Source organism: Notothenia coriiceps, unplaced genomic scaffold, assembly GCF_000735185.1.
Source record: "Notothenia coriiceps isolate Sejong01 unplaced genomic scaffold, NC01 NC01_scaffold00000339, whole genome shotgun sequence".
Taxonomy (NCBI): domain Eukaryota; kingdom Metazoa; phylum Chordata; class Actinopteri; order Perciformes; family Nototheniidae; genus Notothenia; species Notothenia coriiceps.
In genome coordinates, this window is record NW_011333040.1 from 20,822,979 (window position 1) to 20,848,880 (window position 25,902).

The 25,902-nt window shown below is 40.2% G+C and overlaps 3 protein-coding genes across 5 annotated transcripts in view; all 3 read right to left on the reverse strand.

The window, feature by feature from the left end:
- Positions 1 to 1,102: 1,102 nt before the first annotated feature.
- On the reverse strand, positions 1,103 to 12,738 carry ctdspl2b (CTD (carboxy-terminal domain, RNA polymerase II, polypeptide A) small phosphatase like 2b). Its single transcript, XM_010774825.1, has 13 exons — positions 12,517 to 12,738; positions 9,678 to 9,874; positions 8,480 to 8,609; positions 8,231 to 8,383; positions 7,377 to 7,625; positions 7,147 to 7,243; positions 6,020 to 6,131; positions 5,817 to 5,903; positions 5,532 to 5,594; positions 5,350 to 5,429; positions 5,049 to 5,175; positions 4,031 to 4,126; positions 1,103 to 3,918 (listed from the first exon to the last, which is right to left on the reverse strand). The coding sequence occupies exons 2-13, from the start codon at positions 9,849 to 9,851 to the stop codon at positions 3,853 to 3,855; spliced, it is 1,434 nt and encodes a 477-aa protein (XP_010773127.1). The 5' UTR covers positions 9,852 to 9,874; positions 12,517 to 12,738; the 3' UTR covers positions 1,103 to 3,852.
- A 343-nt stretch (positions 12,739 to 13,081) lies between these two features.
- golm2 (golgi membrane protein 2) lies at positions 13,082 to 23,578 on the reverse strand. Of its 2 annotated transcripts, none has more exons than XM_010774845.1 (10): positions 22,497 to 23,578; positions 19,197 to 19,251; positions 18,977 to 19,079; positions 18,448 to 18,538; positions 18,170 to 18,293; positions 17,856 to 17,936; positions 17,175 to 17,450; positions 16,685 to 16,822; positions 15,048 to 15,215; positions 13,082 to 14,099 (listed from the first exon to the last, which is right to left on the reverse strand). In XM_010774845.1, the coding sequence occupies exons 1-10, from the start codon at positions 22,821 to 22,823 to the stop codon at positions 14,023 to 14,025; spliced, it is 1,440 nt and encodes a 479-aa protein (XP_010773147.1). In that variant the 5' UTR covers positions 22,824 to 23,578; the 3' UTR covers positions 13,082 to 14,022. The 2 variants fall into 2 exon arrangements, with proteins under 2 accessions (XP_010773147.1, XP_010773138.1); XM_010774836.1 differs by having other exon boundaries at positions 17,856 to 17,939.
- Positions 23,579 to 24,487: 909 nt separating this feature from the next.
- Positions 24,488 to 25,902, reverse strand: part of fam189a1 (family with sequence similarity 189 member A1) — a 78,549-nt gene continuing 77,134 nt past the window's right edge. For both annotated transcript variants that reach the window (XM_010774864.1, XM_010774858.1), the window contains exons 11-12: positions 25,548 to 25,870; positions 24,488 to 25,315 (exon numbers count right to left, since the gene is read on the reverse strand). In XM_010774864.1, the coding sequence (XP_010773166.1) occupies positions 25,124 to 25,315; positions 25,548 to 25,870 (515 nt within the window). In that variant the 3' untranslated portion in view covers positions 24,488 to 25,123. The remainder of the gene's footprint in view (positions 25,316 to 25,547; positions 25,871 to 25,902) is intronic.

Genomic DNA, 25,902 nt, shown 5'->3' on the forward strand with positions numbered 1-25,902 from the left:
TGAGAAAAGGCTTCATGTTGGTAAACTATACAGAGTCGTCGCTCATCCTTCGAACTTCATCTTTTCCCAGCAGGCCACTGTGCTCTCTGGAGCTCCTCACCTCTGCTTCTACCTGCAACTCTACCCCTGCTCTGAAACGGCGTAATTAAGGACACCGGTAAAGGGAAAAAGGTAGGTGCGAAATGAGGGCTGTGAAATGCAGAAGGGATTTCAGCAAGAAGCCTGGCCATCGGTGCTGAATTATTAATGGAGTGTGTTGATTAAGTCGTGCATCTGAAACCCGAGCCCTGTCAGAGGAGCGAGAAGACGCCGGGCTGACAGCTGGAGGATTTTAAAGACATTACATCTGCTGCAAAATACCACTGCGGACTACAGCTCCCAATGATGGTGGTCCTTCAGACGGTCAAAGAGCATTTGGTCTAGGTCACTCAAACAAAAATATTTTTGAACAACAACCCTGTTAAAAAGTATACATAATCGTACCAAATCAACTGAACTACAAGGTAGTCACTTATTTTTAAATGGGCTCCTACATAATGATGTATTTTAAAGGTTTCCTATATTGCCATAGTCTTCAAATGGAAAACTCATTCAAGTTTTAATAAATCACATTTAAACATTACATTAAAATCCCTTAAATCTACAATTTAGAGATTAAACAAGATCATCTAAATCACAGAGTCCAATTAAAATACACCAACAATCTAATATCAAATAGTTAAATAATTGAAAGAAAGTTAATGGAAGAAGTTAAGATAAAAGGCTAATCTGGAAAAGGGTATAATTATAAACTATTTCTATGTGGACTAGTTATTTGGCCATTATGAAGTGAATATAAACAAGGCACTATGAAGCCTCTGAAACGCAAAGTGAACAATTAGCGACATTAAAATAAAAAATAACTAAACTTTTGTGGGCCTTTTAATGCTACTACAATTCATATAGTGGTGCCATCTCTGTTGGCAAAAAATGAGGAAATCCATCTCTTAATAAGCATAGTTGCTGCAACAGGACCCCACACTTAAACCATTGTGAATTAATGAATTGTCCCCTATATTCAGACAGTTAAGAGAAATAAAAACAAAGAGCATGCAAGAGGTTTTTAACTTTAAAACTTTCTTTCAAATTCAATGTAACTGTATATACACTTTACAATAGCATAAAGCCTGACGGCGTACAAAGATGTCTTAAAACATTTTAAATACATCTTCAGCACAAATAGCAATTGTTGCACGTAAAATGGCTTAACAGGTATTGGAAGAAAAAAAAAATCATTAACACAATTGCTCTTTTCTGCAGAAAAAGTGCCATGATTAAAATTTAATTTAGGACTTTCCCACAAAGCAAGCGGTTTTCTCTACATGCTAAGTTTAACAGTTCAGTGACATTGCGCTAAACTAAACATACAGATATTTGTAAGAAAAAAAGAAAACACTCCATCTGATGTAAAGTTAAATCTTCATTAATACATTTAAAAAGTAGATAGGACATGCCTTTTGAAATAAAAAATACAAAAGATTTTCCTTACTTTAAGGATGTTTTTTAAACATGAAGCTGCATGTATTGTACAACACTCAGTGTACAATAAACTGGTAATGCACGTTCAAATGAGCCGAGTGAGAAGTATCAAACGGCCCCCTCCCCCCCATCCTGCACACACAGGGTCTCACGGAGGGGACGACATCGCACTCTCTACGCGAGGCTTGCATTCTGAAAGATAGCAGTCAGGATAGTGAGAGCTGAGGAGGGGGGGGGGGCTAACTTTAGGGGACTTCAAGACATGTTTTCCTCTTCCTGCGTATTGTTCTCGCCTCCTCTGCAACGTGTGAACGGCAGAGCCATGCTGCCATCCCTTGTTCTAGTTGATGAGGGGTGAAGAAAACAAGGATTTCGGAAATACACTTAAGACTTCACCCCATGTACAATTTACATTCATAGTCCGGAGATGTTTACTCACGCAAACACCATTGTGCCCTGTAACAAATGTTACTTCAGTACAAACTAATTCTGATTTCTGGAGAAGGAAAAGCAAAAAAGGTGGAGGAAGGCGAATAATGGACAGATGGAAACCATCTGTGAGCAGAAGCTGCTCTCAGTGAGGGCTCAGTACGATCCCCCGGTAAATGTTCTCTGGGGGGTGTGGTGGGGAGCGGGGATAATCACAGTACACAACAAATACAGCACACTGAAAATAACAGGGGAGGGGGGGTCGAGTGTCTGCAGAACTTTGAGGTCTGATTGTCTCTTTACTATCTGGGGGGGGGGGGTATAATGGAGGAATCGTATGGCACTGTACAGTTAACCAATCCAAACACTCACATCTGCTTTAACGTAAAAAAGGTTCAACAATGCATGCCAATTTGTCACAGAAATTCAAGTTAACTCGAGTGTTTGGGCAATGTCCGTCATGTTGGGCTTTCCATCGTTACCTCCGAGTAAGGATGCCAACAAAACATCTGCATGTCAGAATACCGTTTGTCTCAATATTAAATAAATAAAGTTGAGAAACAGAGTGTCTGAGTGTCCAGGCTGATGTCAGGCAGAAACACATTCATATACCGTAGTTACCATTCTTAAACACAATGCTTTAAACTGCACTAACCAGAAAACTATAAAAAGGGAACTTAAAAAGTACAAAGTAAAAAAATGAAACATCTGGAGGAACAGCCAAGGAAGCTGTTGAACAGTATGTTGCTGGTACAGCGTCCGGCCTTAGATATGAACAGACTTTCTGACACATAGAGATGTGCTACATTAGTCATAATGCTTCTGCAAACACATTACAACTAAAAGAAACCGAGCTCTGATTTTAGCCAGAAAACTTGATTAGGAGAAAAATACAATACTGGTTATAGACAAATCAAATACTATTATCAAAGAAAGGTTAACGCTGATCATTTTGAAAATGAATGCCCTCAAACCTTTACAATATGTCAGATTTACAGGTAAGTAGATTCTTAATCCTAACATTTAATTAAAGAGCCTTGTTGTGACCACAGTGGAGCCAACACATTGATTTAAGCCTCTATTTGTTAAAAGAGAACAAACTATACTTAAAAGTCCATTTAGTTAGACTATGCAGTGGACTGTCATTAATATGCACCCATGTTCTCCTAATAGAAAAAAAGGCTTACAATTAAAAACGTACACAACCCCTTTTAAAACATCATATCTTACAAACAGAAGTAAAACACTTTGAAACGCTATCTTTTTTTTTTTTTAAAACAATGAAACACCAGTTTTACCAGAAAAAACTGCAACCAACAATAGAAACTTGACTCAGCTACGGAGGAATGCATATGATTTTAAAGGCTACAGATCGTAGGTTTGTCAAACACCAAGTCAGTGTGTGTGGCCCGGAGTAAACATACACACATGCGCAGATTGATTTTCAGGCCAGTCATTCCTGCTGAAAATGAGTGTGGTTATTTGTCAGCGTCAACAGCGTGAGCACCAGTGGGTTGGTTTGGGTTCAAGGACTCGGGCCGGGGGGAGTTCCTCTTTACCAAGTGGCTTTTTTAAATCCACTAAACCAGCACCAAGACCTCAGAGTTTAGTGGAGGAGAGATCAGCTCCACAGCTGCAGTCAGTCAAAAGAGGAAATAGCCTCGGCTTGTTCATAGCATGTGTAATTTCATCTATACTTTTAGAAAATGTCCCCCGGACCTTTAAAAAGGTTCCTCTTTTCTCAAGTTTAAAAAAAAAGCAACAGTGGATTTAAAAACGGAAAAAATGCAAAAAAAAATCTTAACAGTTATGGCAATGTTGTAGTTTGTAATCCAAAGAAGGCATTTGTACACGCACGTTGTTTTCAGTCTTTTTTTGGTGTCCCGTTGTGAGAGACTGGTCGGATCAGTCTGGGGGCAACAAGTCGTGAAGCCGGAACCTCTCTCGGACGTGCGGACGCACATCTTCGTTCTGAAGGATCACAGGGGAGAGGACCGTGAAAGGAGAAGAATAAAGAACAACTTAGATTCACTGACATGGTCAAATATGACTGATGTAGATAGCGATCAGTAGGACATCTTACCATCTCCACCAACTTCTCCAGGAAGGGCACCAGCTTCAGCAGCTCGTTGTCGTTCTTATCCATGAACCAGCTCTCTATGGGAATCCCATTGGACAGCTGACAGGATCAAGAGAAAGACATTTCCATTAGATTAAAGATCTATCGATTAGTGGTCAACTATTGAAATAATCAACAATTGACTGGTTCAAATCTTTTTCTAAAAGAAGAAAAACTCAATGTTCTCTGCTACCGGCTTCTTAAATGTGAATAGTTTCTCATTTCTTTATTCCTCCACGACAGTCAACAGTAAATCTTTTTGTTTTTAGTCAGATGAGATGTGGAGATGGTTATCTGTTAGTTACACAAAATATCTCTTTCAGTCGCAATGATAAGTCATCAACGTCCTGTTGGCTTTGTGGTAATTAGAGCAGAACAGGCCAATCTCTGCAACAAATAACACATCCTGGGTTTTAGAAAGAGGGGAAGTAAAGGCAGCTCGGCAAATCTCAACCAGGTGGGGATGTGTGAGATAAAAATCTAATCATTCATCTCCACCGAAGCACAGACTTTAACTAATAGAATCTATAAAAGGGGAGGCGTGTGGCGCAGTGGATTAGTGCGTTGGGATCAGGGGGAGCACAGGTTCGAATCCCACTGCAGTCAGCATGTCGTTGTGTCCCTGGGACACTTCACCCCAAATTGCTCCTGTTGGGATTGCCCACAGTATTGAGTATGTAAGTTGCTTTGGATAAAAGCGTCTAACATGTAATAAAAGGTTTGTTGTGACCAGCTGTTTTTGTGTAGAAGCTTAATGCTGTTATTTGAATACTGATCAGACCAGAGTTATTTATAATCATGAAAAAGCTTAATGCTGGCTGAAACCTACATTATAAATTTCATTACAAAAATTAAAGTTAAATTCTAGTTTTAATGCAGTCCTCATCATCTATCATTTTTCCTTTGTTTGACTTTGGTGACAATGGCAGATACTTGTCAGTAACCAGAGAACCTCTAGTGTTTTATTTGTTCAAGTGCTCACCTGATATGCAAAGGCTTGTGGTGAATTGTCGATGATGATGGTCTTTGACAGATCTCTGCCCAGGATGTTGAGGTCCTTGATGTAGTTTCCCTGGACACAAACACAATGCTCCCGAAACAACCGGTGTCTACGGTTACAGTAGAGGGAAGAGAGAAAGATCAATCAGTGACAAGGTCAAAGCTATCAATAATTCAGAAAACCACAACACTGACACCTCAACGGCAGCACATGCCAACCCCGGCTCATTCAGCCTGCATCAAGCTTTCAGTTAGGTGTGCAGTTATATAAAAACACACCGTACCTCACGAGCTGCTTTTTAGGATCCAAGATGTTGAGCAGTTTGTCTGCATAGACCTTTTTAGAGGCTGTGAAAAGGATGATCTAGGAAAGGAAGAAAATACATTATAAAAAAGCTCACATATTTTTAAATCTGATGAGTTTATAGGATTAATGACTCAGTTGGAGTCGTCGGGTTATAGTTACCTCATAGATTTGAGACATGCGTTCCAGAAACTCTCTAAAGAACGGCCTCAGGCGCACATACACCTGCACACAGGAAATAACAAGTAAGCAAAGGTGTATGATAAACACAGACACAGTTTATTGCAAGTCAAAATCTGTTAATAGGAATGTTCATTTTGGTTTGTCTATTGAATTTGACAGTTATCGAAGTGTATGACAAGTTTTTCTATTTTTGCAAGTTTTTTTAAATGACATTTTATCCCCCTCTAGTGGCATCCTAAAGATAAACAGAGCGAGTGAACTTGCCTGGTAAATGACATCTTGAAAGAGGACAGGGAAGGTAAGTGCTGCATCCTCCAGCTCATTTAAACTGCAGTGAACCAACGTCTCATCCTAACGGACACAACAGAGAGAATACAAGGAAACTTTACTCAATCTTATGACATGTGTAAAAAGGTCAACAGAGTTTTAATAAACTTGAAAAACAAACGTGTTTTTGTATAACTGACCAGGTCTAGGACCAGAGAGAATTCAGGCGTGCTGCGCGTCTTCAGAGGTAAGGCGGGCTTACGAGTGAGCTGCTCCTCGGTCAGTGGAGGCACGTGCTTGATGAAGAAATACCTACAAATCAAAACATCACACAGACTTCATTAGTTACTGTGATCATTCATATTAATAGCAAACTATAACATGTGGAAACACTTTGTGAGATCAAACATTGGGAGTTCTGCTGCTGATTTTTTGGTGTTGCTGTGGGTGAAAGCGTCAGCTTGGAGGTCTGGATACATTGGACTTAAATCATAGTCTGGACTTTGTCAAATCAAACAGCTCACCTTTTCCCCTTTCAGGGGGGATATGCAGGAATCCTGAAGTCAAGTTTAATACCTTTTTTAAGACTCTTTCCATACGTTTCAAGACCTCATGGCCACTTGGAGTTCTAACCGGTTACATTGGCGACACACTTTACCTCACATTGACTATATACAGTATTGATTGTCCTTCCTCCTTATCTTCCAAACATTTGGACGCAAACTTGCATTTCCCCATAACGATGTTGTTTAACAACCGGCGTAAACGGAGCTTTGCGCTATCAAGCAGTGAGCGTGCGATATCCTGTTCAGATGACGTCAAATCCAACGGGATGCCATAATATAACATAATAATATATATATAATATACTTACTTGTTTGCCTGTCCTTGTTTGTCTACCCTCCCTCATACTGTAAAGCGTTTTGAGTTGTGAAAAGCGCTATATAAATAAAATGCATTATTATTATAAATAAACTACACAGAATCACACTACACACCTACGCAGTGATTACATTCAGGCCGACTGTAGAACACAACCTCTTTGGACAATTTATATACTTATTGAAAACAAGCTACAAAATGTAAAACCTTGGAAAATGCCGTTTAATACTTTTTAATAGCCTTCATTTTCGCTAAATTGATTCACCACCTTTAAAAAAAAATTTTAAGACCCCGCGGACACCCTGCCTTTGCTCATCCCTCTTGCTTGATGAAAAATCCCACTACCCCTTACTTTCCAAATATTGTTATTCTGTTTTCTTGTGAATTCTGTTCAATAGAGTCTGACCACACGACGAAACGTTTAAGACTGCAGTTGTTTACTTACGGGTCAAACACTTCCCAGTCTTCCTCATAGGTTGCCTCTTGAGGGACAGCGGCAGGAGGAGCGTCCACATATGTCATTTCTGGACTGGAGCCCGGAGCTGGAACCACAACACAAACCAAACGTTAAAAGAGCACGATGAGAAACAGGAAAACAATAACGCAAGATACTATAACGTCAACATGAATTCAAACTCTATTTCAGAAACATTGGTTCTTAGCTGCCATATCTACCTGTGAGGGGTGGAAGGTCGGCGTCAGCACAGAGCTCTCCCTCCCCCTCTGTGGGAGTTAACTCTGGGATGTGCTGAGGTCGCATAGGTGGAAGCTGTGATACACTGGAGTAGTAGTTGGTGGGGGCGCACAGCTCCTCTGTGGATGTGGCTGTGCTGGTGGGCATCTCCACTGCCTGCTCTATGTCCAGCTGCTTGACAATCTCCTCTGCCTCCAATGCCTGGTCTGGAGAGTCTGAGCCAGAGGAGGCTGAGACACAAAAACACAATACTGAGTACCATCCTGACATAACTGATAATTGTGATATTATATCAATATTGTGATACGAGACAAGAGATGGTCTTAGATGTTTGATATCATAACATTGGATACATGTCTTTCCCTTGTTTAAAGGCAGTATTACAGTAAAGAGATATCATTTTCTAAATGTACCAGACTGTTCTATTATTTACCTTTACCCACTTAGTCAATATCCCCATCACAAATAATCATTCATCCATAAAATATAACCTTTAAATATCTTGTGAAAGCAACAATAGTCAACCCTATAATTTTGAAGCAATAACAATAGAGATTTTTAATTTATTTTTTAATCAGAAATACTGTGATATTGTCTATATAATTTGTATCTGTATAAGTCCCTTTTGTGAGGGCAAAAAAAACAATAAAAAGTTAGTCACACAAAAAAAAGATATATATACTATGATATGACATTCTTACATATCTCCCTAACTGACACTGAATACATGCTCCTGGCTGTAACATAAGCATGAAAACATTTGAGTACAGATACACTTTAGGTTTGCGCATAATGCCTGCCATGAATCGAACAGGCTACCTTAGGGTCCGCTTACCATTTTTAGCTGGTGAGAAGAAGTTGAAAACAGGAGAGAAGATGGTCCCAAGAAGGGTGCTTCTGGGGGGGCTGGTGACTGGCAACTCAACGGCCGTCGTCTCCTCCAGACTGCCGTTGGGCTTCTCCTTACTCCTGTCATGATTGGTTGCCTCTGCAGAGGAGGAATTAAAATATGAGAGCGTTAACAGAGACAAGTGAAACATAAACACGAGGAAATGATCATTTTCTCTGATTGAGTGCCACTCACGTCCATTGAGGGAGCCTCTCCTGGCGATAGTCCTGCGGGGGGTGTTGGAGTCAGGGGTTGTGGAGGAGATCAGGTTATTGTCCACATCGCAGTGGAGGCGTGTCTTCTTGGCTGGGCTCTCCTGCTGCACCTTGAGAAGACAAAAGCTCACATTGTTAGATAGTTGTAATTAAATAAATAACAGGCATGGCTGTCTCCGGTGAAACAGACAGTGAGGGATATGTGCTGAAATCTGGTCCCCAATCGGGTGTCAAAACTCTGACAAAATCTCAAAATCAAACTGATGCTATTAACTATGGCTACCATCAACCAATCAAAAGTTCCCCCAAAAAACAGTTTGCATTTTCAAACAGTGAGTGTTGCTTCTTTTACATTACATATCTCTTCTTAGACGCTTTTATCCAAAGCGACTTACATACTCAATACTGTGGGCAATCCCCACAGGAGCAATTTGGGGTGAAGTGTCTCAGGGACACAACGACATGCTGACTGCAGTGGGGTTTGAACCTGTGACCCCCTGATCAGAACACCAACACACAAACCACTGCACCACACGCCACGCTTCTTCCTGTTTATAATTATAAATATCTGGCATGGTGTGACATACAATGAACCTGCATTTATACTATTATTAACTATAGAGACCATTAGATAAATAGTAAAACATTTGTTTTATTCAGCTTGTTTATTATTTAACAATGAATAGAGACAATAAAGCATCAACAGCCATATGCTACACATCTTAAATTATGACCTAATAAGTAAATGCAGGGAGGACCATGAAATAAAAATATCATGTAAAAACTCCCAAAAGTCCCATTCTCTTTCCAGAGGAAAAGTCTGTTTTTGGTAGAGTAGACTTTTCCACTTGTTCCTGCCTCCTGTTCCTGCACACTGACTGCGAGCAAGAAGCTAAAATTAGAACCGAGTCCGGGTTCTCAGACAAGCTGCTGCATTCCTCCAGACATTTATCTAGAAACATGACACTATGTACCAAGAAACACGGTATTTAACTCAGCCACCAGGAGAACATGGTGCTAAAAACAGTTTTAAAACAGAGTCCCAAAAAAGGCAGCACTTTTAAACCAAACACAGCAACAAATATCCCCCAATGCTCCCAGAAAAAACCCCACACTCATATTTGCATTCAAGTCAATTTAAAAGCAGGGTCATTTGATGTTATCAGCGAGGTGGTTACCTTAACAGCATTTCCTCTGATGAACTTCTTGATGGTGGAGAAAATGCCCCTCCCTCCACTGGTAGGAGGGGGAGGATCCTCTTCTACCTCTGAATGCTTCCGCTTGGTACGAGACGGGCGGCTCTCCAGACTGGGGTTCGACTGCTGAGACGCCTTACGCATTCTCAGCCTCATTGTTTGAGCAGTCACATGTAAGGCTGTTTAAAAAAAAAAGAAAAAGAAAGTCAGAAACGGGGGAAAGAAAAAAGGAAACCACAATTACGTTGCAGTCAAGGAAACACAGTTTCTTGGTCTCAACTCTTTGAGCTTCTAGAATTAATATTTCTGTGGGGTGTATCTATCAGTAGTGGTGGAATACTGCTGGATTTTCCTGCTAACATCTGGATGCACTCAAGATCCCATTTCACTTACATCACAGTGGATCACTGCAGCCACAGCTGGCTTTACTTCCATCCGTACAGTAAAAAAAAATACATTGCCCAAGAACACACTACTACCCACACTTAAAATGAAATAGCTACATGGAAGACCTATGTTGAAGTCGAGAAACCAAAATACAGTCAATAGTGGAAGAATTGTGAACATGGACAACGTTGTTTTAAGATTAAATCTATCTAAAAAAAAAAAGGGAATACACTCCTTACTCACTAAAGCTGAGGGATTTATATCGGTCAACGGTGTCTTCAAGTGCATGCCGATGGAAAACTAAAAACAATTCACAGTGAACATGAATTGTCTGTCAGTCAAGCATGGCAGCCTCTTAAGGTTATGTAACAGCAGCTGGCTGAAAATGTGTCTGGACATATCAACAACGTGTCAGCTTCCCTAAACACACAATAGCACTCTCTCAATACATACTGTAAATCTCAAATACTGTAAATGTCCGTTACTACATCTGCTTTACATTTACAAAGGGGTGTATCCATGAACACACCATAATTGTGTGTACTGTGTGCATGCACACATACACATTAACTGCATCAGTAAAGCAGTGATGGTTGAACAATCTAAAAAAAAAAAAAGTTCTTGTTTTAAAAGAGATGCACTGAAAATGCAAACAGTGCATGGTTGATTCAAAACAAACCATTTCATCACCATATTTATTCATTGTGTTTTTATTACATTAAATGATTACACCAGTTATCCTTAATCAGTATTTGTTTAAACTCCTCTTGATCACATCAGCTTTTGTAATTGTTTCATCAAAAGTTCAAATTGTAATTAATCAGACCCTTGTGTCAACAGATTTCTCTGGATGAGTCAATACTGACAAATAGGTATCTGGTAATCTGATCAAATTAAAACAAATAACATCTACACATGTTTACAGAGGTTGATACAGGAAACACTAGAACATTGTGTATTATGCACTGAATGTTACTCTTAGTCTTTTCTCTCCCCTTTCCTGTTCGTACAAATTGCTAATATCAGTATGTACTTAAGTTTTACCTGTATTTGCAAAATAAAAATAACAGGCTTGCTATTTTCAGCCTACTATATGATTACATTTCGCCACGGCTTGCATGCACCAACAACAAGGCTGCTTAAAATCCACCTCTGTAGGATGTCACCCCCCAACGAAGCTCCATGTACACAGCTAGGACGGTACGAGTAAGTGAGCGGGAAATAGGAACATGCCACCGTCACTGTATGAACGAGCTAGCGAGGAGAAACAAACGGGGCCTCTTGTTGGACAACCCGTTACAGAAATTACTGAAAGTGGCTAAACAATTCAGACCAACTTTAACTGGGAAAACAATATTAAAAACACATGTCATTGGTCCAGTTGCCTCATTCATGCACACAACTCAGCGTTTGCAGCAAAGCCTTACGACTATTAAGATTTGCAGCTAATTGAGCAGCTAGCTCGATTAAGCTACACTACCTAAACTAAAGAGTCAGGAGTCATACATGTTCACAATAGACCTTTGTAAACAAACTGTTTAATTTACCATCGCCAGATTGCACAAGTGACATCTACAGGTAATGTGAGATGTTAAAACAGCTCGGCACCATGTAGCGGTTCAACAAGGCGAGCCCAAATAGGCTAACTTACCGTTAGCAAGCCAGTGCGGCATCTTAAATTGTTACAAATAATATTAATACTATAACGAAAGTAAGATACATTAGTCGGCTCGCTTGTGTTTGGTTCGCTGCTGGGGTTGACTCGACTGTCTACTGGAGATATTTACAGGGTCAAGCTTAGATTTATTTGGGAACTCGTCAGACATCATTAATCAAAACAGCTAACTGACATTGTAACCAAATTATCTTCTGAATACCGTCGACGTAATCTTGAGCCAATGCTGCAGTCGTGGGGCGTTATTCATAAATTGTGGTACACAAACATGCCTAACTCAACACCCATTGGAAGACTTTACAAAAATAGGACAAGACAGTGTTGGCTAACTGACGTTAGCACAGCTCAGTTGTGGAATGCCATTGGAGTGCGTTAGCCTCCACGAAGCTAACCAACCCTGACGCTCCGTATTACCTTACTTTCCGTTTGTTTTAACGGATTAAAAGAGTAATGGTTCATATTCTCACATCGTTATTCTTTGATGAATACCATTAATTTAAAAGAAGGAGTCCAAACTGAGATTTTGAGTCCGCCAGGAATATATCAGTTCCGATGTAGGCCGTGTTTTAGCTTAGCTGTGGTTAGCTTAGCACCGCTAGCTTAGCGTTAGCCCTACATAGGCTTTTTGAAAAACTGCTTCGGGCTAACAGATGTACATAGGCAGCGAGGGAAACTATTTATCCTGTTGTTTGCCAACATTACACAAACCACAAGCCAAAAAGACAAATGATCGAAGAAGGCTTAACGTTACCGACTTACTTTAAGTGATCCGCAGTGTCTGGCGATGAGAATTCAACACCGATTAACCATCACAACAGAAGCCGTGTTGTTTTCGTGCTCTCATCCGACCTTTTCTGTACATCTACTTAAGTACCGTCTCCGAAACGACAAATCGTTGTGTTACCAGGCGCCATTTCCCGCCTCTGCTCAGTCTCTCCAAGGCAGATACCCGTATGGGACACAGACACACCCCCTTACCTCTGAAAAACACCAGCCAGTCTGCAGCGAACACTACCACTCGCCTTTTCTTCTCACAGCTTTGATTTCACTGCCCGTATGCATGCTAGTAAATGAATAATGTCAACAATCGATCGGATATTTATGGGTTCTTGCTGAACATATCAACATGTGTTTTTATCAATGAAAAAGGAAAGCGCATTACAGTTATGAACTAAATATTCATGTGCTAAACATCCACCTTTGCGATTAGAAAACAGCTGACCCAAATTACATTTAAAGCCGTATCACCTGAGTAATCCAATCACTACCGATGACAAACTAATTTCTACATCTCAATTGACTAAAGCAATATCACAAGGGAAAATGACACGAAGCATCAACTTTAATAAAATAAAATTACATTCAATGTGCCTTTCCATGAGAAATCACTTTTTTCTGGCTGCACAAACTGTTTTCATGTTCACAAATTTCCCTAAAGGTGAGTAATTAGGTTTTCCTCAGTACAAATGGTAACAGTTGAACTACATTATGTACAAGAGACCTCATGAATGGAAGCATGTGTACAGTATGTCAGTACTATATGTGCTTGTTTAATCTTTGCACACTGGAGGATACTAACAAAGCTCTAAGTATTGCTTAAGCATCAGTATTTTGCTCAGTTTGATTATTATTAAAAAAAACTTTCATATGCATGCAATGGCATCATAAAAAAAACAGAACAAGGATCACTTTCAAGTGTCTGTCACAAAGAAACGTAATTGATTTAATAGGCCTTAAGCAAAGTCCTTGGCATTTGCAATGCATTCCCACTCTACGAAGAAAAACAAGATTTTCCATGTAAAAGTCCCAAAATTATGTTAGAAAGGCAGAATGTCGTATTAGTCTCTTTGATAAACATCTCAGGTGAAGAGTTTGTTTTTTATCAAGCAACATCAACCTGAAAGAAACAGCAAAAACAAACCTTAGAAGTTCAGCAGTGGGCTCTTCCAGATCACTTTGTATGAACTATGGCAGTTATCAAATCACAAACTCAACAGTCAGTGGACAGTATATGATCCCTTCTGCCATAACTTAGAACCATTAGCAAATCACCATCTCCGGACAGTGCCATGATTTTTTTTCTTCGTATTATAGTATGTTATTTAGAATTAATTCATTAGTTGCAATGTCTTTTTATGATAGTCTGTGACATAGAAGATGCATCCTATAAATTCTTAAACATATTGATGTTCAAACCGTTTCCTGAAGAACGTGTAGAAGACTGTCTGAATATTTGTAATGAGTTTCAGCTGAATGATTTCCCATTCAAAGAATGTCAATGGCTTGATGTCTTTTCCCATAATCCACAGCCCGGTCTCCTTGCATGTCTCTATCTTCATCATCTAGGAAAAAAGAAAGCAACACAAGCATTAGAGATGAAATAAACAATACACTTAACGAAGTGCTGAAACCATACTCCATTGTAAAATAAGATGCATAAAGCTAAGTGGATTATCTTAACAATGTCTTCCCTTTCAGTCCAATCACATCAATAGAACACAAACTAATACAGTCAACATCCATAAAATAAATGGTCACATACAATGCACTTGGGTCACAAGTGTCAAGATTTATGTTTTCGTTGTTTAGATGTACTTTATAAAGTGGGTTTGAATTGAAACTCCCATAGAGGAATTGCAACCCATGATTCAGCTGATTTTGTCAGACATTTATCTAAAATAAATATAAATCAGATATAACAAGTAACAAGAATCATAGCCATTAAAGATCAAAATAGTATCCAAATGCAATCTAATTAAATAATACAAATGTAATCTAAAAAAGGCAATCAGAATGTTATGGTAGGAAACAATAACAACAACAAAATAAAGCATGGACATGCATTTCAATGTTTCAAGGAGAACAACACAGAAACATTCACAAACACAGTGAGCTATATTTATCTACTGCTCTAGATGTGGGTCAGATGTGTGGTGGGCACAGACAGGTGGTATAGCTAAAAAGAAGCACAGGCAGGAGAGAAAAATACTAGATGGACATTGAATTGATCTCACAGAACCACAAGTTTCCCTCTACATGGTGCTCAGATTGTACTGGGCTTACACAATAAACAATGTCTGCATACATGGCAGTTTTCTTTTTTACATCGTAATTCTTAAATATCTGGAGTTTATGACTGATTCATGGACCAAACTCAGGGTACTGTGAGCTACTCTAACTGTAGGGACAAATGCATGGGGCGGCAGCAGGAGAGGGGTGGAGGGAGGTAGCAAGGGAGGAATGGTGGACACACATCTGGACAGGCAGTCCGGTCCCCCGGCCTGGCTCACCTTGAACGTCTTCCTCCCCACCATCACCATCCTCTTCCTCATTGTAGGCCAGCTCGGCCTGCTTGTCGGCCTCATACTCACCAACGTTCCCATCATCCCCATTGTAGTCCGCTAGCTTAGAGCCGTGTTGCGGATCTACTGGGGACTCGTTCTCATCAAAGAACCGGCCTGCAGGAGGCAGAGAAGGGCCTCATCAGGAAGGGAGGGAAGCGGCGGCAGTTGTAGGAAGACAGCGAGGAATGGATGAAATATTGCATAATGAATGCATGAAGGAATAAGTGATCGCATGACGAGGATGACAAAGATGAGGAGGTGCATGGACACAAGGTGAAAGATTGTAATTAGAAGACAAGTGTTCCTGAAGAGTGAAGCAGAGTAAATCATGGACTAGAAAGCAGAGTGAGTGGAAACAAATGGGTTTCCCTTTGTAATGAGGGACTGTGTAAAGTCTAGAGAGCACCAAGCACTGATTGAGTTACTGATTGAACCATCTTTACGATGCAATCAATCACATACAATAGCCCTGCTGTAAATCCAATAATGTTTATTTTTGTTGGTACTGTGAGGAAGTGTGGATTCAACTCAAGGTAGCAAGGCACAGTAAGTGTGATTTTTTTATTGAACTGCATTTATAGTGTGCAGATAGAAAAAATATCGATTTGATGCAGCTTCAGATACAGCAGCTGGTTTAAAATGGCCATTTAAACTCTAATGGTTGGAACATGATAATAGTTCTTATAACTTCCAAAACTTGATTCAAATGCTGTATAAATTGCCAAAAGTAGAAAAAGTGATCATTAAATATGGACAAACAAAGAGTGTTTTGCCTTCTGATCTATAATGACACAGACATCAGAGGCAGTTTGTGTTCCTCTCTGATTTCAGATGGCAACTCTGATCACGACAGGACTGGCAGGGACTCGAGATTCTCTGAGCCAGGCACTGTTCGAGCTGCGCCCGTCTAGTGAGCACCAGACACTGCCAAAAAACGAGACATCTGGTGGGTGCCGCTGTTCATTTGTCATAATAGGATGCAAGTATAATGAAATCAGAGGCGGAAGATTAGAAGAAAAATAAAATGAACGCGTGAACTGAATGCAGTCAGTGAGCAGCAGTACAGCAGAGGTACAGAAGGTGAGGTGTAAGGGAGGTGAAAGCATAGAGCATATGAAAACCGAGGAAGAGGAGGAGGAGGGAGAGAAGGCAGCAGAGCAGAGCAGAAGCCAGGCAGCAGGAAAGGATCATCTCGGAGCCAGGTGTTTGTGATTTGTCTCCTCTCCTCTGCCACTGAGCCCTCTCTCCTCCCTGACAGAGCTCCTAGCCTTTCTCAGACATGACATGACTTACAACTGACTTTCATGAAAATCTGTTATGTAGAAGTGGGGGTGGAACCAGTTAGTGATGGGCATAATTCACACAGACAGCATGACTCAAAGTTGTATTTCACCCTCTGCGTTGGCACACATCACAGAGAGCAGGGAGGCAGCAGCTAAGCACAAAGGCATAGCTAACAGAAATGTACAGTTCCTTGTGTATTGCATTTCTCCCATACCTTTAAAATAAATTAAAACTTCTCTCCAACCCCGAATTCCCTTGCAAATGATTTATCTTTTTGAAAGTGTGGAGGAGGAACTCACTTTGGCGGTGGCGCACCGGCTCTGCTGGAACCTGGCCTTTGGCGTGGTGAGGCTGGAGGGGGTTGGGCACCTGTACTGGGTTAGGAGGCAGAGGGATCCCCTTCAAGTGTTCGCTGTCACCTTTGACATTATCAGGAGCTGACAATAGGAAACACGGTTAGGATTTGCTGTTGTAAACCACCTCCTTATATGCTTTAACTAAATCTGAGCTACAGCACAGCTAGTTTCCCCCAATAGAGGGCAAACTATTGCCTTTTTAATAACCTGTCATTCATAAAACACAATGTAGCAAAACTACTCTATTTGTGTTCTTTAATATGGCAACTGAATTTTAAACAAAAGACTGGGAAGAATCTATAAAAATGTACAAAGATAAAACCCGGATCTCGGTATTGGCAGGTACTCATATTGAATGACTCAGATCGGGGTCATGGGTAAAAAATGACATCTGTAATTTAAACCAATGATATAGATGTGACGCATTCTGTACCATGTACTTGTCTTTGCTGTTCTCCTAGTTCGTCTGCCTTGATGACGGCCTTGTTGTCCTCTTCAAACACTATAGGTTTGTCTGCCTGTTTGATGACACTGGGAATTTCAATCACTGCTCGAGCCTCCACTCGGTCCTGCTGCAGCCCGGGCTGATCCAGAGACAGGCCCTGGCCCCCGGGGCCATCAGCTGCCCCGACTCCAGGTCCCGCACCAGCTCCCACCACCATATCAGGGGCCTCATCGTGCTTCTGAGTGATGGCTGGCTTCTTCAAGGCTGTGGATCAATTGGGAGACAAAGTGTGAATCAAATATACTGAAGATACCACACTTAGTGTCATACAATGGAGTGGACCCAGTTTTTGTTTCAATTTGACATTTTTCTTACCTGTACATTACTTTTTAATTTGCAATGTAATTTGCTGATTCTTTCACATATTTATTTGGAATAGCTTACCTGACGAATTCAGGATTAGAAAATTCACTGCCCTTAATTTACTTTGAATGTTTTAAATTTTTGGAATTATGTTTGTGTTAAGTTATGTTATGTTATATTAATGCGCACAATTCTCCTTTATTTTACCTTTATATGGTTTATTATTAGAATAACTAAAAACATAAACAATAATCTTAATTTATATTTGACTGCCTTAAAAAAATGTCCCCTTAAAAGAATGCTTACCAAATTGCACATCGTCGATCTTTCCCACCTCACTGTCTTCAATACCAGGCATACCAGCATCACTGCCAGGCTTACTCATCTCTTCTAGAGCACAGGGAATGGAACTTCAGTTATTCCTCATTAAATAGTTGCATAAAAAAAGGGTTGCCAACCACAGGAAACAAACAGAGTGTGGGTATGATATCAACAAAATCTTTGAAAGAATTATAAGCAATTGGTATCAAATACTACATTTATCTTGTAAGTGCAAAGGAATAAAAGGAAAATCAATAAACACAGTTTAAGCTTTGGTTGACACATCACTTCCATTGTACCTATTAAAACTGGACTGTCATGCCGGTGAGTGGCCACTGTATGGCGCTCTCCAGCCATCTCCTCCCCGGGTGCTCCATCTGTGTGTCTTCCTGCCCCTGCACCCTTTTGGCCGTCCATTACACTCTGAATAATTAAATAAGGGAGCTTTAGATTTTTGTACAGTTAGATAATATAAATGCTTCAGTGCTGAAGAGCAGAGGGCCACAGCCTTCCACCATTAACTACAGTCATTCCAAAATGTCCCTTTCTTGATTGCTGATGTTTTATAAATACTAACCTGTCTAAGCTTGGATGTTTGTTCTTCCAGGGTCTTTTTTGTTTCTTCATTCTCTTCTTTCAGTTGTGCAATCTGACGCCCACACTGTAAACTAGCAAACAAATATTCATCGTTAGTTTTACACACATACTTTCACCAAACTATGAAAGTGATGTGTGCAAATAGCAGGGAAACACGTTTTTTCAAATGTGAGCAGAAATATATTTTCGAAATACATTTTTACATCCTTATGACACCCAATGTATAGTGTAGATCTGCCTCACAGAAACACAAGTACAGTAAATAGTCAATTAAGATAACCAATTTATTATTATTATCAGCAAACTACATTGAATATTTCAACCAAAAACCAGCGACTTGTCATAAAAGTGGATAATAATAATAATAATAATAATAATAATAAGCACAAATTCAAGTGCTGTAGATATGTCAAAGGTTTTTTTACAAGTGAAAAACTGTGATTGTCAAAGTGAAAAAACACCCAAGGCAATCATTAAGGATGACAGGAAGTTGTAAAGATTTAACATACCTCTCATACTCCAGTTTCCTTTCCAAGGTAGTGCTATTTTTCTTCACTTCTCTGAGCTGCTCCTCCTGTTTAATGAACTCCTGCTTCAGCTCATTTAGCTGCTCTGTTTGAAGTCACACAAATACATTATTTTAGAGTGTTAAATAAAATATGTTTTCTGAAGACACAGATTTGGCATTGGATAGTGCCCTCTGCTGGTCAGATAGAGCTACATTCTTACCTTTCTGCCTTTGTATTTCTGTCATTTGGGCTGTGACATCACTCTGCACCTTAATCTGTCAGAAGAGAGGAAATGTGTTCAGAAGTCTAATCACCTAAAGGAGGGCTTCATAAACACTATTGCACCCTAAACTGGTAGAACAAAAGCTTAAAAGGAGGTACCTGCTAAGCCATAGACGACTAAATGGTTCAACAGGTTCTATAATGATTAGACTATGCAGTAAGTAACGCAGGAGAAAACAAAGAGGAACAGGTTTGTCTTGTTCATCTGTGTAACAAGACCTCACAGCACAAACAGATGGCACCACTGTGACAAGCAGTTACTGCTACAAGGCAATGTGCTTTTGTTTATCAAAACCAGGATGGGGTATTAGACTGTAATTAAAATCCCGGGCGCCAATGTCATGTTAAGAAATACTTAGTAGAAAGCAGCACAGACATTGGTTGCACAAACTGGTTTGTGACCCTTTTTACTTGCTTCACTTACACTGAGAGAACAGGAACTAGAAACCCTGGTTCACTGTAATAAAAGCCAATACACTTGTCTCACAAAGGCACCTTAAAAAGGAGTAGCTTTACTCTTCAAGTTCTCATTGTACTTGTATAATGATAATAAATGCTTCTAATCTAATCTAATACACGGCAGTGTATAAAGGCAAACAGTACAAGGGTCAAGGAGGAACACTTGGACCTAAAGTCAAACACGAACTCAATCTTTGAGTATCAAACTATACCGGTAGGTTTGAAAAAGTTTTAGTTTGCCTTTGAAAAACTCAAAACCTGTGGTGATCTTGAATAATGGCCCCACTTTTAAAGTATCAAAAGTCCACCAAATATTGCAGAATTTGTGATCTTAAAATAATTATTGTTCTGTCAAAAATACAGATTAACTTTGATGAGCATAAAGAGAGGAATCACCACAGAAAAGCAGTACATTCAGTCATATTAAGTTATAATGCAGAAACAGAAGGCAATAAGGAAAGAGCTGCCAGCAAATACAGCATGAAGGTCAAGAGATGTTAAGACTAAAGCTTTCGTCTGGCACTTCCTAAAAAGTCCTCAACAGCTTCCTGTACAGATAGACAACATGACCAGAATCTTTACAGACTGTATACACTAAAGGGTGGGCATTATTCATTCCTGTATTTCCTGCATTAATCCCATGGGCACGAGGCTGTATTTGCTGTACTGTGTAGAGGCCATTCAAGACTCAACTGTCCCTGTTTTCTCTGCATTGCAGGCCTCTCACTGTATGCAATGAGGATGTGTTGAAACAGGGTTAGACTGTTGACAAAAGAAAGGAGTGGAACAACTGCAACTCAAACCCTACCCTTATCTTGATTACAGGAACATGGAACCGGATACTAAAGTTACTAACAAGAACCGAGGGAGCATAGGCTCCTCTTTATTCCACACGTCACCATCTTTACTCGCCTCGACAACAGCACTGTCTGACTACATTTCTGTTAATCTCTTACACAAACAGTGCAACAGTGTCAAAACATTTAGCTGCCAAGAGGGGTTTGGTGTCACAAATGATGAATACACATTGGGAAAAGAAACATTCAGGGTCAGTAAAAGATGTCAGTTTGAAGATGATTATACAGTGCCACATAACAAGAAGGATAACTGTTACAGGGCCGTTGTTTTGCGACGATTTGTTTTGGCAACAGAACATGGGAGTAGTTTCACAAACATTGTGTGACGGTTGGCAGGAGAAACCATTCAGAATCAAAACTTTCCCCATCAGACTGACAAATTATTCTTTTTGATTTATTCATCCAAAAATACATTAATACTAATGGCCAAGTTCACTATAAAAAACACAGGCTGGTTTTATTTTGCTGTGCATGTACAACCATTATGTATGCTTGTGTCCCATTATAAGCAGCATCACTCAGAAAGTAATTAACTCCACTCTAAAAGACAGGAGGAATCTGATTATATGTGCTCAAGGACAGCTTGTCAGCAAAACAACTAATTGCTGCCTTCCTCAAACCACATACTCCGGCAGAGAACCTTGCAAATACACAAGCATTTATTGAGTTTACACATCACTCTTTATCAATGGGTTGCCATACACTTGTCTATTAGGATCCAACCTTTTTCACAATGAGTTTCTTCTCAAAATGTCTAAATTCTCCTGCTTTATGTCTACTGGATGAGGTATGACTATGACTCTACGCCACAAACAGGATTACCATAGGTTAAACAAATGTATGCTTGTCATGAGAAATAAGCATGTCAGACTTAATGAAAATTACAGGACCCCCCCCTACCCCTCCATCTGTGCTCTAATTGTCTCCCAGGGCAACTGGACACACACTGATGTTCAGAGGGTGCCGGGACACAAAACAGTGAATTGCTGGCTGGTCCACTAAACGGGGCAAAAGGTGGGAATAGCCTTGTGGAGCAAACAAGTGTGCGAAACGTAGATACTATACAAATGGCTGAGAGGCAGTGAAACAACACCATTACACCTTTTCTTCAAATCTAAATGGGATAGATTTCCAAACACTTGAGAGAGATATGAGTTGTTGGTTTCTAAGGAAGGAGACATTTATGTAATATCTGAAACTTGGTACCATAGACTAATAGAGACACATTATTGCTTTCTTTAAAATGACTCCATCGCCATGCCTCTTTAGAGTAATTAAAATGATCGTCATCCATCATCAAATACAGACGTTTTCATTTACATGCTGCATCTGATAGAGATGGAAGATCACAGAAATATAGTTTACCCCTTAATAAGATTTAGGTTATTGTAATGTTGTGATGTGGATTGAAATATAAACGTTTCCTTATTGCCTAACAGTTATGTGTTCTTTATTTACTGACTAGCTTAGTGTAATGAACAATAGCGCTGCTGTGTTTTTGCAACCCTATTAATGTTTAATCTAAGAAAGTATTACTTCACCCCTAAATTAAATATTGCAAAACAGCAGTAGCAGTGGTATAATGTAGCCAAGTACAATTACAGTTTGGCCATGACCTTAGTTTATTTAAGTATTGTATGTTGTATACCATGTTATACTTCTACTCCAATACTTAATTATAGGATACAAGTACTTCTTCCACCACTGTTTCGACCAGTTATGCCCAAAATATAGACATACATTGATGTATGTCTATACTTGAGAATGATTAGTCAGAAGGCTTATGCCAGTCAGTGAGAGCTTTGGTTACTTGTTTCCACGTGAAGCACAACGTGCATCCTCTGATCATTTCTTATGCTGCTAGATTCTATTGAATATGGATTAAATGAATCCGGGGTTGGGATCAGACAATGCTACTATACCTTTTCATCAGTGCACTTTTTAATGAGAGTCTCCCGGGCCTGCAGCTTGCCCTCCAGGACGCTGTAGTCCACCTCCTTCTGGTCGATCTGCTTCCTGTGCGTCTCCACCTGCACCATCAGCTCCGAGTTGCGCTTCTCCAGCCGGCTCCGCGCCGCGTCCGTGCGCTTCACCTGCGTCTGCACCTCCAGCAGCTCGTCCAGCAAGTGGCCGTGCTTGTTGGACACTGTCCAGTAGTTGAAAGACAGTATGGCGATGATCACCATCAAGAAGATGAGGATGAAGGACGGGAGGCGGCCTCCCCGTCGGTTTGCACCAAACCCAACCATTTCAAAAACAAAGTGTAACGATACTTCAGCCAGCAGACTCAGTGAGAGTAGTCTGTAAAACACATCCGTCTACGTGACATGCCGTGCTTATGCGGCAACCGCTCGGAAAAGCAAACACTATACAGACACAGAGTCATGAAGGATCAATACTTTTCACATATCTACTGTTTTTTTACTCTCCTTCCTCCTTCTGCAAACACGCATCTTCTCTGTTAAGGGTCCAATGTCAGTGGGGAAGATGAAATACGCCCGCAGGGACGTGGCCTAGCTCAGCTGGCTCCGTTCAACACAGCAGACGACACTAGACGTGGACACTCGGCACCGTGGCAGTGAGGAGAGCAAACACTAATCAAACAGCTAGCTGGGTTAGCTGAAGCTCATCATTTTACGCTGCCCACTTGTAAACTGTAGGATGCATACGCAGAGGGTTGGAGTTCCTTTAATCACAGAATCGCCGTCAAATAGGACCGGTGATGATTGTCGGTACCGATATGACGTTAACGTTAGCTCCTATTGACGTTAACGCTGCTAACCGCTTTACACTAGCTAGCAACAACGGTTGATGCGAAAAAAACATTAATTAGCGCCTGTCTCACACAAAAGTGTCGTCTCTTCTTGCGGATGACGGGCGTAATCCTCAATATATATTTAGCCAAACCCTGACAATCACTAAGGACACAGGCTTTGTATCAGACTCTCCACCTTTCGCTGCCTACCAAACATGATTTATGCGCTGTGTGAAGCTAGCTGCCATCCACCTGCGCAATTTCCGGTTTATGCTACTAAATACATTTCAAAATAAATGTCCATGTCACTGTAGCAGCACAAAGGACAAGTGGCCAAATTGGTCTGTTGATAGTAAAGCTTTTGTCTTTGACATATGATCCAGTTTTTACACCGCAGCCTTAATGTGTACACTTTATTTTAAAACAAACTATTAACTTGAACCTGTGTTGTCTAAACAAAGGACTTTTCTGACAGAAAGGGCTTCTAAATTCTTTAGTTTAGTAGAGGTGGCTAAAGACCGGATGCACATGGCTGTCTGAAAGAACACCTTACAGTTATAATGACATTAGGGTCCAGATTTGTGATTAGCAAGTATTGCGTTTCAGTCTAGAAAACAAAATGTTTTTTTTTTTATCATTGTCTGCTTAAAATAAATGGGCCATTGCACATACTATACCAGTTGATATTGGCTGAAAAAACTAAGCGTGTAAACAATTCCCTCCTGTTAACAAATAAGTAATAACTAAATGTGGTTTCTCTTTGAGTGGCATTAAAAAGCATTATGCATTGATTACCTGGAATATTCAGGTGTGCCAATGCTATGTGATTTTAAACCGGACTATCTAGATTTTCTCCACGCCTCCTTGAAATGTTGCCAAACTTAATATTGTATCGTCACTTGGTCTATTTGCAATGAGAATTGCTACTGTATTGGTTGCATTGCAAATATAGGTATTTCTGCAATCACTACAGAACAAAACACCTATTTGCTTCACCACATTGATATTTGTGGAAATGATAATTGTTTGGTTCTTTGTTTGTATTACTTTAGTCAGTTCTGGTAGATGAAATCAGATGTTCAATAATTCTGACAAATACAGTCTGACAAACAGAATCCAACAGATAAAAAAGGTTAATTGAAATAAGAACAAAAACCACAAGATACAAACTCATATTTTATTGTAACACTGATAAGAACACAATGAGGTAAGTTAAATAATCCACAATCTGTGATGTTTTTTTAACCAGCTGCACCACACATATTTACCACCCTATCAGTAACAGTTCCACAAAGCCTGCAAATAAATGGCTAGAAATGCCCAGTCCATTCAGTTCACAGTTTATTACAAACATATTTATTTCTGTTTCTTATGAGGACAAGAGGAATACTGAAAACACAATCTCCCTTTTCTTTGAGTCACAGATACAAACTTTCCAGCTGTGTGTTTGCTTTTGAAACTCTTTTTGAGATGAAACTCTGTAGAAAAGATCCCCTGAGGGAGAAACATTCTTTTGTTTTTCTGATGAGAAAGAAGCCACTACAGATACTGGCCGGCTCAGTCTGAGTTTGCTACCGTTTCTGCTGATGACTTGGCACGGTCTCACAGGGCACTAGGAGATACAGTATGAGACCATTTCAGTTTGCCTGCGAACACACAAGAAAATAAATGATCTTTCACTTCAGGAAGAGTTGTTCATTACTCTACAGATGTCGGTTGCACAGCAAAGCGTGGCTGCAACACCAGCATTCGGAAATGCCCTCAGAGTTTTGATCGTCCTTGTTCGGAGAGTGGTCAGAGAATAGTTTCTTTGCACTCAAGGCTTTGTTCAGAGCAGTCCAGTGGATTGGTGGAGGCGCTGGTTGTTTGTGGGAGATGTTTAGGACGGCGCATCGAAGGGGACGAACTCAAAGCACCACAGCTCTGCAGGTGAAGATCCTCGTGACCACGCTTCCTGGGACTGCCATTGATGCGCTGGGCCATCACCTGTGCAACAACACATAGTCAAGAAATAAAGATAGTAACACATTGTCATTTGTCTATTTTCTAACAGTTACAGTTTAGATGTGGGCAATAATCCATCTAACATGTTCATTTTTGTGGCATGTAATCAAGCAATACCATCTGAAAGGGCTGCTAATCTGTTAGTTATACTGCTAACAAATAAAAAACTATTAACAGGCCCACAAGCTGCTGTCATGCTGTCTAAATCAGTTACCTGATCTATGACGTTGGCACTATAAATGGCCTCCTCCATGTGTTTTTCATCCGACTTGATGACACACTTGATGTTGTTGACAACCTGCTGGACTTCAGGAGGTAGACTGCAGCTTGAGTGCTCCAGGAATTTGGCCACCAGTACTTTGGTGTCTTTGTACATCTTAAAGTCAGCCAGGGAGTGTGGACGATCGTGGGAGGAGTGTGTGTGAATGCCGCGGGGTTTAAGGGGGAAGTCAACTTTCTTGCCCTCCTTTTGCTGCTTCCTCACGCTTGTGTGACTGGGTTTAGCTCCAACTACGCCTGTTGTAACGTCCGTTGGCTCTGTTGATAAAACAGGAAGGAAAAAAAACATG

What these genes read in the sequence shown, in the direction of transcription:
- ctdspl2b (XM_010774825.1), bottom strand. Translation starts at nt 9,851, where the DNA reads ATGAGGCTGAGAATGCGTAAGGCGTCTCAGCAGTCGAACCCCAGTCTG. An exon ending in GAGAGGCTCCCTCAATGGAC is followed by an intron (nt 8,384 to 8,479) that starts GTGAGTGGCACT and finishes CCTCCTCTGCAG; the next exon opens with AGGCAACCAATCATGACAGG. An exon ending in CACAAGCCTTTGCATATCAG is followed by an intron (nt 4,127 to 5,048) that starts GTGAGCACTTGA and finishes TGATCCTGTCAG; the next exon opens with CTGTCCAATGGGATTCCCAT.
- golm2 (XM_010774836.1), bottom strand. Translation starts at nt 22,823, where the DNA reads ATGGTTGGGTTTGGTGCAAACCGACGGGGAGGCCGCCTCCCGTCCTTC. An exon ending in AAACATCCAAGCTTAGACAG is followed by an intron (nt 18,294 to 18,447) that starts GTTAGTATTTAT and finishes TTAATTATTCAG; the next exon opens with AGTGTAATGGACGGCCAAAA. An exon ending in ACAGCAAAGACAAGTACATG is followed by an intron (nt 16,823 to 17,174) that starts GTACAGAATGCG and finishes TCCTATTGTCAG; the next exon opens with CTCCTGATAATGTCAAAGGT.